The sequence below is a fragment of the Coccinella septempunctata genome, chromosome 3 (assembly GCF_907165205.1).
Source record: "Coccinella septempunctata chromosome 3, icCocSept1.1, whole genome shotgun sequence".
Taxonomy (NCBI): domain Eukaryota; kingdom Metazoa; phylum Arthropoda; class Insecta; order Coleoptera; family Coccinellidae; genus Coccinella; species Coccinella septempunctata.
The window spans coordinates 27,502,288-27,511,826 of record NC_058191.1 but is presented as its reverse complement, the minus strand read 5'-3'; the positions used below and the strand labels follow the sequence as shown (position 1 = coordinate 27,511,826).

General features: G+C 32.1%; 2 protein-coding genes across 2 annotated transcripts; one reads left to right on the top strand and one right to left on the bottom strand.

Annotated features, from left to right (window-relative positions):
* Positions 1-7,256: 7,256 nt before the first annotated feature.
* On the bottom strand, positions 7,257-8,713 carry LOC123309245 (TATA-box-binding protein). Its single transcript, XM_044892245.1, has 5 exons — positions 8,403-8,713; positions 8,243-8,322; positions 7,917-8,160; positions 7,752-7,855; positions 7,257-7,566 (listed from the first exon to the last, which is right to left on the bottom strand). Exons 1-5 carry the CDS (start codon positions 8,526-8,528, stop codon positions 7,395-7,397), a joined length of 726 nt encoding a protein of 241 aa, XP_044748180.1. The 5' UTR covers positions 8,529-8,713; the 3' UTR covers positions 7,257-7,394.
* A 244-nt stretch (positions 8,714-8,957) lies between these two features.
* On the top strand, positions 8,958-9,437 carry LOC123309246 (electron transfer flavoprotein regulatory factor 1). Its single transcript, XM_044892246.1, has 2 exons — positions 8,958-9,106; positions 9,173-9,437. The coding sequence occupies exons 1-2, from the start codon at positions 9,068-9,070 to the stop codon at positions 9,377-9,379; spliced, it is 246 nt and encodes an 81-aa protein (XP_044748181.1). The 5' UTR covers positions 8,958-9,067; the 3' UTR covers positions 9,380-9,437.
* Positions 9,438-9,539: the final 102 nt, after the last annotated feature.

The window sequence follows — 9,539 nt, the reverse complement described above, 5'->3', positions numbered from 1 at the left end:
TCCTGAGGACAAACGCAAAAAAACTATTTTTTACTGCAAAAAATGTATCGATTTGAATGAATATTTTCACTGGAAATATAGATTACCATTTGTTTCATAACAATAATTCTTTCAAGCGAATTATGCTTCTTTTTCTATTCTTCACGTATTTCAATCAAAAAAGCCAAATTTTCAAATCCTGCTATTGTGAATGAAATGTTTTCTCTTATATGAATTGAAACCATCATAATATGTAATAAGAATAAAAATACAAAGCTCCTGGCTCCTGCGTAATTTCTTGCACTAATTTGTCAGGAGCAAATCAGATGGAAAAAATTGTTGCCTATGAAAATAATGAACGAAAATATGGAACTTAATGTAAAACTTCGTGGCATTTCGGAGTCTATATCAGACTACTTCATCAGAGGAGTTCTTAAAAATCTTCTGCGAGTGAGAACCCTAAAGAAATACAAATTTTTTGGCTTTATTGTATTTCGACTACGAGAATTATTTTTCGCTTCGAGAAATTATCGCTAACAAATAAAAACTGCTTATTCTTAGAAATCTAAATTCTACGTTCTCAGTGTTTTTGATGTGAATGGATAATTGTTGTTTATATGTATTGTAATTATACAGGGTTGGGATAAAGTATGGAAATAAGTAAATATCTTTTGAACGAGAAGGACAATATTCATGAAATTTTGTAGATAAGTGCAATGGCTTATTGAACCATTATTAATTAATACTCTGGTGGAACCCTAAACTATGAAATATGAATGAAGAAATAGTTTTTTTCTAATTTTGACATATGAAGTGACACTTTTTAAAACTCATTGACGTTTTGGAAAAGTACAACCAGTTACGCGAAGTAAAATATTTATAACTGATGATGAAACGATACTTGCTTCCATTAAATAAGATAATTCATTGATGCTCCCTTACAAAATACATTGTATTGCAAAAGTCATAATTTCAAATCAGAAATCGATAACCATCACAAATCATAGTCAGAATATAATATAAAAAGAAATTTCCTTTGAAACATACAGTTCAGATTTTGAAATGCTCCATTGAAAACAGAACAAAAACATTTAACAAGGATAAAAAACGTCTGGACAATATAAATTGGAAGGATACAAAATAACATTCAATGTCAAAAACGAAACAATACAATAAATTATTCAATAATTTACTACGAATAGATTACAATGTCAATAATAATTTCCGTCACTGGACGATTTTGAAGGAATCTCTGAGAGAAGCTTTTAAAGACGTTTTTGGTACTTTTAATTCAAAATTAAAAAAATATTGTGTGAAACACGTTGGAAAACATTATTTTTCGTATTTTGTTCCCATTCGTTCTCATTTTGTGCTACATTTTACAGGTAGGTATGTATATTTTTCGAGATATTTCGACTTTTCCGATAAAAATTTCATGGTAGTAGTTTGATGACCTCCATTAAAATGAACAACAAATTTCATGAGCTAAGCCGAGGTGCCTCAGGATAAAGTAAATAAAATCCACTTTAAGGGTCGCACCTTTGAATTTTTATCATCCATCACTAATTTTGCAATTTTATCTTATTGTTGAAATAAATGAAATGGATTATTGTATAATTGTTCTCACTAGGAAATATCATACTGTGCACTGTGTGCACTGTATGTACTTGTTGGACTTTGTATGTAAAGGCCACTCCTGCACGAAAGCTACAAAGTATAGAAATCCTGAAAAATATCAACCAATAAGTTTAATCTGAGTCTGAATTATCAGCAATGAGGTAAAAAGCAATCGAAGGGACATGAATCAGGATTCGTATGGGATAAATAGGATATCCCATCACATAAGTTTGGATACTTCTATTCCTTATCTCCGAAATACGCGAGTTTAAAGTTTTGGAGTAGTTGAAAATAGTGGCGCCGTCGCCATCTCAAGAAACTTCTCTACAGTGGCGTATTGGGAGGGGAAAAATATAGAAAATAAATGAATATTTGTTGAATTTGTTGGCTGTGTTACGAACGTCAATTCATTGAGTTACAAGAGTGGGTACAATAGTACAAAGTACAATTATCATAACATCATGTTGGCTCATATAGTGACGGTTTCAGGGAGTTATTTTGGGGGGAGGGGGGCATAATTCGATATTTTAAATTCTGTAAGGGTTTGTTGATGTAAAATAGGTACCCATATCTTAATAATTGTAATATAAGCTACCTATATTTCTGGAAGGAAAATACTTTGAAACTTATTCTCATTTGAAGGGGCGAGAAATAAGATCATTTTGCGATATTTTCGTCACTTGACGATTTAAAAGGAATCTGCCAAGTACCTACGCTTGTACAAACGCTTTTGGTACTTTTGATTTGAATTCATGGCCACATACCACATCCTATTCAAAATTTGAAAAATATTGTGTGGAACACGTTGGGAAACACTATTTTTCCTATTTCGATACAATGATGCCTTACTGTGAGCACAATTTTTTCTTATTCTAATTGTCACGTAAAGAGTGTAGATACATTCAAAAGATGGACAGGATGGTGAATGTTTTTTTTGTAATATTTGTTTCATTTTCTCGTTTTTCAACATACGTCCTTTCAAAAACCACAGAGTTTATGTATGTATATCATGAAAAAGTGATTCACATTTTGATAAAATATTTCCATCAGAAATGTGAATATAGGTTTTCAAATATTATCATTGCGTTCATTTCTAGAATGTTGCGGTTATTGTTCATCACTATTCCCAAGAATTTTCGAAATCTTTCACTAAGGTTCAGTAGAGATTGTTTAGTGTTATATAAAATTCAATCTCTTATACAGGGTGATTCATAACTATTGGGACATAGGCTAAGGGCAGATATTTTGTACCAAAATACCGCGATAGGACCAAATATACCTCAATAAAATATTGCTGTGGAAAAAGATAGAGGTCGTTGAAGTTGAATTTTTTATAAGGGGACAAAATATAGTATTTTCTTCGAAGTTCGAAAGTCCTTTATTAAAAGAATTAGAAAAGGCATAGAAGTCGGAGAAGGCCACGTAGAACATTTAATTTAAGTTTATTCTTTTTATGTTACATTGTTTTTAATTTTGCTTTATCGTCGAAATAAATGAATAAAATAAATAAATCGTTTTACTTCAAATCCCCTTCCGATGCTCTGAACAGTTGTATTTTTCTTAAAAACGGATAAAAAAATATACAGTGAAATTATTAGCAAAAAACGAAAAACTCAACTTCAACGCCCTCTATCTTTTTCCACAGCAATATTTTATTGAGGTATATTTGGTCCTATCGCCATATTTTGGTCCAAACAATCTGCCCTTAGCCTATGTCCCAATAGTTATGAATCACCTTTTATAGGTATCTATGTATATTATTATAACCAGAGCATTTTGTCATTTAACTAGTTTTTATTGACAAATTGATGATCTAGAAAAATTATTTTATCGATTGTCCTATATTCTGCAAACAAACAGATTTTTGTTTATTTCTTAACGATAACCATAAATTGAAATTCCAAGAAAAAATCAGTGCGCAAGAATTTGGAGAGCATTGAAAATTCGGCTTTTTCTCAATTATTGTGACCCGTAAAAAATACGTCTTCAAAACATTACGTCTTCTTTAACTTTTGATAAATATTGTAATTAAAATATATTCTCTGTTCTTTTAAACCAAGACAACAATTACTACTAATTACATCCAAACTGAGCTTTTAACAAATCCCGTATTCCAGAAAGCGGCTGGCGCGTCACACTTCACTTGCGGAAAAGAAGCAACAGAAAACTTTTGGTTCGTTATCTTTATTATCGGTGATTTTCATCTAAAATCGTACCATTTCTGATGCAGAAGAAATTGAAAGCGGAAAATTGATTTTTAGCGTTTTTCTCCATGAGTTTTTCAGTCTCTTTGCTGGATATATACACGAAAGCTTTAGATTTTAATTTAATGATCTAAAACTTTTTAATTATCTTCATTCTATTTAATACCCTTATAATATAATTTTTAGAGTACAGTTTACGAAAAATCCACAGTGCCAAGATTTTTTTCTCGAAGTATCTTTGGCCCTGAATTTAGCTGAAAGTATAATACGATATGAATTGGACTTCAAATACCACTACCGAAAATTTGTCGGACAAAAGTAGGTAAACAGAACTCCATCCAAAATAAGTAATGGAATTGCGGCGCCACTGATAAATTTCAGAGGGAAATCTATAAGTTTAGGTGCAATAAAAGGGTGCATTCACCTCTACCGGAACGGTCTGCAGAATTTATTGCCAGAATTGTACCATCAATCTTTTCCTGTTTGCATTGAACGCGCTGTTTACTCCAAACTCATTTTCTTTCATCGCTTCTGCATTCAAGATATAATGTTATTTTCGTTCTTTCGAAGTAGGTACTCAACTCGCATTTCGGAGAATTTTCATCTTACGGTTTGAATTCAATTTGAATGTTGTCGTTTACGAAAATTCAGCGAATAAAAATGAATATAGGTAATATAATTAGAAAAAATTGTGGTTTGGGTTATCATCCATGATTTTAATAAATAATAAGACACAACAGGTAAAAATAAAATAAAATTTGATTTAAATAATTTCGTCCCTATGAACCTTATTACCTGAATAAAAAAAGATGGATAAAAAAACATCAATGTCCAAATTATCCTCAGAATTCACATTCAGCAACAAAAGGTCCATCAATTTCCGAGCGAAAAAGATGAATTACCCTCCACCATTCGTAGATGGTGCATTACAAACTCCTCAATAATATCTACATGAAAAGTTGCGTAGTTTAATATTTGGCCAACCTATATAATAATATAGGAATGAAGTAGGAATAATGTTTGTAACATAGGTATAGGTAGGTACCTTCACCGAAAACATAGTTTATAAAACTATACCCTATATTCGTCAAGGTATTTCCTTCAGAATATAACTATGGACTATGGAGGATTCCATCCATATACACAGGGTGTATTTAAAGGTGAGGCTTTTTTTCAACAGAAGTTGGAACTGGTCAAAATGAAGCGTTTCACCAAAAATCATGCACCTATACAAAACTTTAAAAATGACGAAATTGAAAATGATTACTGAAATAGATCCTAATAATATAATTCGAACCTAGACCGTTTGTTAGGTAGCTGAATTATCGCAAAGAAGTGGAAAAAAACTTATCTCCTGATTCGAGCATATATGTTCGTTTAGGAAATATATGGGCTCGTTCGATATTTACGTAGTAATGAAAATTGAAACTTGGATTGCCGAATTGTTTTCATTATTTTTTAGTAGGTAACTTACCGACACGATTTTATGAAATGGCTCATTTCGATACCAACTGACAGAAGAGACTTAGGACACAAGTGTAAAAAATAGAATAATACTTACTTCAAAATCTCACCAATAAAATTCGTCTAAATTAGGTTTTCACGAATTTTTTTACAATGGGCATCACAATCTTCTTGTTCGAACATTCCAACAATCGTCGTAAAAATGGGATGAAATGGGGATACCTACATCATAGCAATATAGCACTTTATCAACATAACTAACATATAAGCACTTTCAAGAAACTGCGTCGATTTTCTACTTTTTTTTTTCAGCCTAAATTGTACGATACAACAATTATGATTCTCTCAAAAAGTGACCCCATGCATCTAATCCGATGAACTCGATACTAAACCATTCATTGTCCAGCCATATGTTTATCAAAGATTATAGAGTAGAGTATAATCTTTGATGTTTATGTTTTGTTTCGTTTTTGCGATGCCGGAGTCACCTCTTCCACAGTCCCGTACTTGAAATTCAATGAAATTTTGTCGAACTTCTAGGGGTTTTGTATCTTAGCCATCTTGGATATTTTATATAGACAATTTTTGCTTAAACGACTTATTTTGATGAGTTCTACCTATATGTCAAAAAATGCCTCACCTTTGAAAACACCCGCCTGCATATAACCAAAGGGAGGATCAAAAGAGTCTGATAACCTACTCTTGTTTGATATAACCGAAATATTCAAAAGGTAAGGTGATTATCTGCTTATTGTCGATCTCATAAATTTCTTAGGTCATAATATATTTAATAATTATCATCAACTGAAAATCTACATATAAAAATGAATTTCTGAGTACTAGTGAGTACATATACTGCCAAAAAAATTTTAATTCAGAAGGCTTATTATAGCACCTGATTCTTTTCTTTCTGCTACTATTGAACTGTAAATTCCGAACTTTTTATGTTAAACATTTTATATTTTTGCGAGTTTAACGAAGGACTGTATTATGTTGTAGCTTTTAGCTATTTTATTTTACTGATGATCCAGACGTTGGCACCACACCGTGTCGGCTATTTGACAACATCCTTACTACCGCCATAGAGTGGGCAGTGTCGCATCCAGAATAATAATATTATAGAAGGACACGTACATAACACTGCATGCTTGATGGAAGTAGCACCGCAGCCGATTTTAAAATCTTATAGAATATGTAACTTGCGGGGGCCTCTGCCTCCGTGACCACCCGCTCCCTCCGGTGCACCGTCATAAAAAAATAACAAAGAACAGTTTTTCTAAGATGCCGTGCCTACGCCTAGATCCGGCGTTATATTCATCACGCCTAGTTCACAGTCTTACCGCAATCAAGAATTATATAAGCCTTCTATGTTTCGTTCACTTCAACTTATGTAATATTTAATGTACTACTATATATTATATTACTAGTGTGTGTTTGTTTGTCTTTACATAACTCCGGTACCAAACGTCAGATTTTGATGGGGTGTTAAAAATTCAGTAGAGGTTTTCATGCCGAAATATTTGTTATTGAAGAGAAAAGAAAAAAAATCGAATTTTTGAAAAAAAAAAGCCGTAAGGCCGTTAATTCGTTATTTTAGGCAAGAAATGAGGTCCAGCTTGTCACATGACATGCTTCAAAGCAAGGTCATGAAAAGAGGGGAATCATGGATTCATAACATATACATAGAGACACGTACTGAGCAATGCCAGCATGAAATTTGCTATTTTATAGAAAGAGAGAAATGATCGTCGGGCCATTACCTGTCTCTTTTGGTGAGGTGAGTGCGGACCATCCAAAATTCTAGAAAAAGACAACTGCATTCCTGATGTTCAGTTTCTCTCTGTCACTTTTTTTGACCGTATTTCATGCATAGATACAAAGGGAAGGCACAGTCCCCCGTCTTTATGTCTATGATTCATAATCATTTCAATTTGCACTAGGATTATCATAATGTTGTTTCAGAATGGAATTTGAGACATATAAATCCACTGATATAAAGATATATATTTTTTTTTCACAACTTAAATAGGAATACAGTCAATAATAAATAGTAATAAAAATACAAAAGTCAACTAGTATTAACAGTTATTACATTAAATGTAAAAAAACAAATATCGCAACTTTGAAATATTAACTTTTACGAAAACTTCTCAGTATTGGATATATATTATCTAAAGCTTCTTTCACATCACTTCTTGTTTTAGCACCAGTAAAAACAATTTTTCCATTTACGAATATCATCAGGACTAGATGAGGTTTGATCATACGATATATAAGTCCGGGAAATAATTCTGGTTCATAACTGAAAAAATATAGACTATATAATATGTTATATATATAACTGTTTCAATAAAACTGAATTAATAAAATACACAGAACACAACTGATTTTCTGAACTCATACAAGCCATAGAGCTTCTGAGGGGTACTTCTGTACCTAGGGAGAATCAGGATAATATAATGATAAGTAAAAATGAAAAAAATTTACCTGCTGAACTGGTTGTGCATTTGATTCAAATTCTCAAGTTTTATAGGAAATTTGAGATCACATGTTGCCACTAGGTTTTGAATAGTAAATTCTTCAAACTTAATCTGCAGAAATAGTAGTATTATGAGCAAGATAAAATATAATATTAGAAATAAGCATACATACATTGAAACCTAATTTTTGTATGATTCTTGCAAATTTCTTCATTGCTATAAGACTGCTTTGTTCATTCCTCGCTCCTGTACACACTATTTTTCCTGATTTGAAAATCAGTGCTGTTGCTCTTGGTTCACGAATTCTCATAACTAATCCATGGAATCTTGCAGGGTTATATTCAGAATTCCTTGTTCTCGCATTGATCGACGCTAAGTTCAGTTCTGTGCGTAACGCAACTGTTGAAACACAATTCCTGAAAATATCAAGATAGGATAATTTTAGTGAGAAACTCGAAATGAAAAAAAAATTAATCGATTAAATGAATTAACACCTACTGGAAGGTAACCGCTGTGTGTGGCTCCCCAGCTACTCCTCCAGGAATTGTAACAAGCATTGTGGAATTTGATTTTTGTTCCTGAATAAGAAATGAGAAGCACATGAAAATAAAAATGAAATGGGCCATAAATGGTCAATTGACAATATATTGCAACTTACAGAATTAGATGTAACTGACACGGGAGCAGTCCAATCAGGAACAGGTACAGCTGGAGGTTTTGGGGGGTTATTCAGTAGAGCCTTCAAAGCAGAATTTTCTTGTGATGTTTGTTGTTGCAACTCCATGATTATATTGTGTGATGATATAATTTTATTTAAAATTGTCTATTGCAACTTAACGTTTAAAAAATTCGAAACGCTGTTTATCCTTTAATTCAGTAGGACTGAAAACATAAACATGGATATCCATCTGCTTCAAATCATATCCATGAATCCATGCTTTAAATTGAGGTTAGGCACATAAACGTCAAACCAAAGAGGTTAATCTTTGGTCCAACACAGAGTTACATGAATCTAAAATATTTTTGCTAGAATCCTAATAAACTCCAGTAAAATTCTCAAAGCAGACTTTATTTTCATAATATTGTTAATATTTGATAAGCTAGGATTGCGCTCAAGCTATAGAGGACCTCCATTGCTCAAACACTCATGCTTTGTCGAATTTTAAAGAACGCTCCATTTCTAAGAGTTAACCTTATTCCAAATTGTCAAATAAAGTCTATGGTCAAAAGAAAAACAAAAACAAACAGGGTCGAGGTTCCTTCTTTGAAATATGATTTTATTGGACTTTAATAAGAGTAATAAAGTTATATACATAATTTAATATGTCTCAAAAACTTAGAGTGATTGATTTATATAAAAGAGTAAGTAAATTTCTTTCGGATTTCTAAATAAGCGGAATGTTAACAGTGTGTTTCCTAAACTTCTAGTTGCTTCATTTGGGAAAAGATTATCCTTCAGGATATGCGTTGTTTCGGTCAAAGTTGCATAATGTATTTTTGAAGAACAGCAAAGAAAGTGATCCTGAAAAAATTGAGCGAATGATAGAACATGGAGAATATGTTATTAAAGAATTGGAGGCCTTATATATGTTGAAGAAATATAGAACTCTAAAGAGTCGTTATTATGATAACTGAAGTTTTCATTAGTATTCGAAGTTAAAGGAATCTTAATAAAAAATTTCTTTAAAGCAAACATTGTTTCTTTGTTAGCGGCTATCAATTTCAGTCAGTTTTATAATGGAACAGGAGAATTACTCAGTTTCAGTTACACAAAAATTGCAGACTTCAAAAGTGT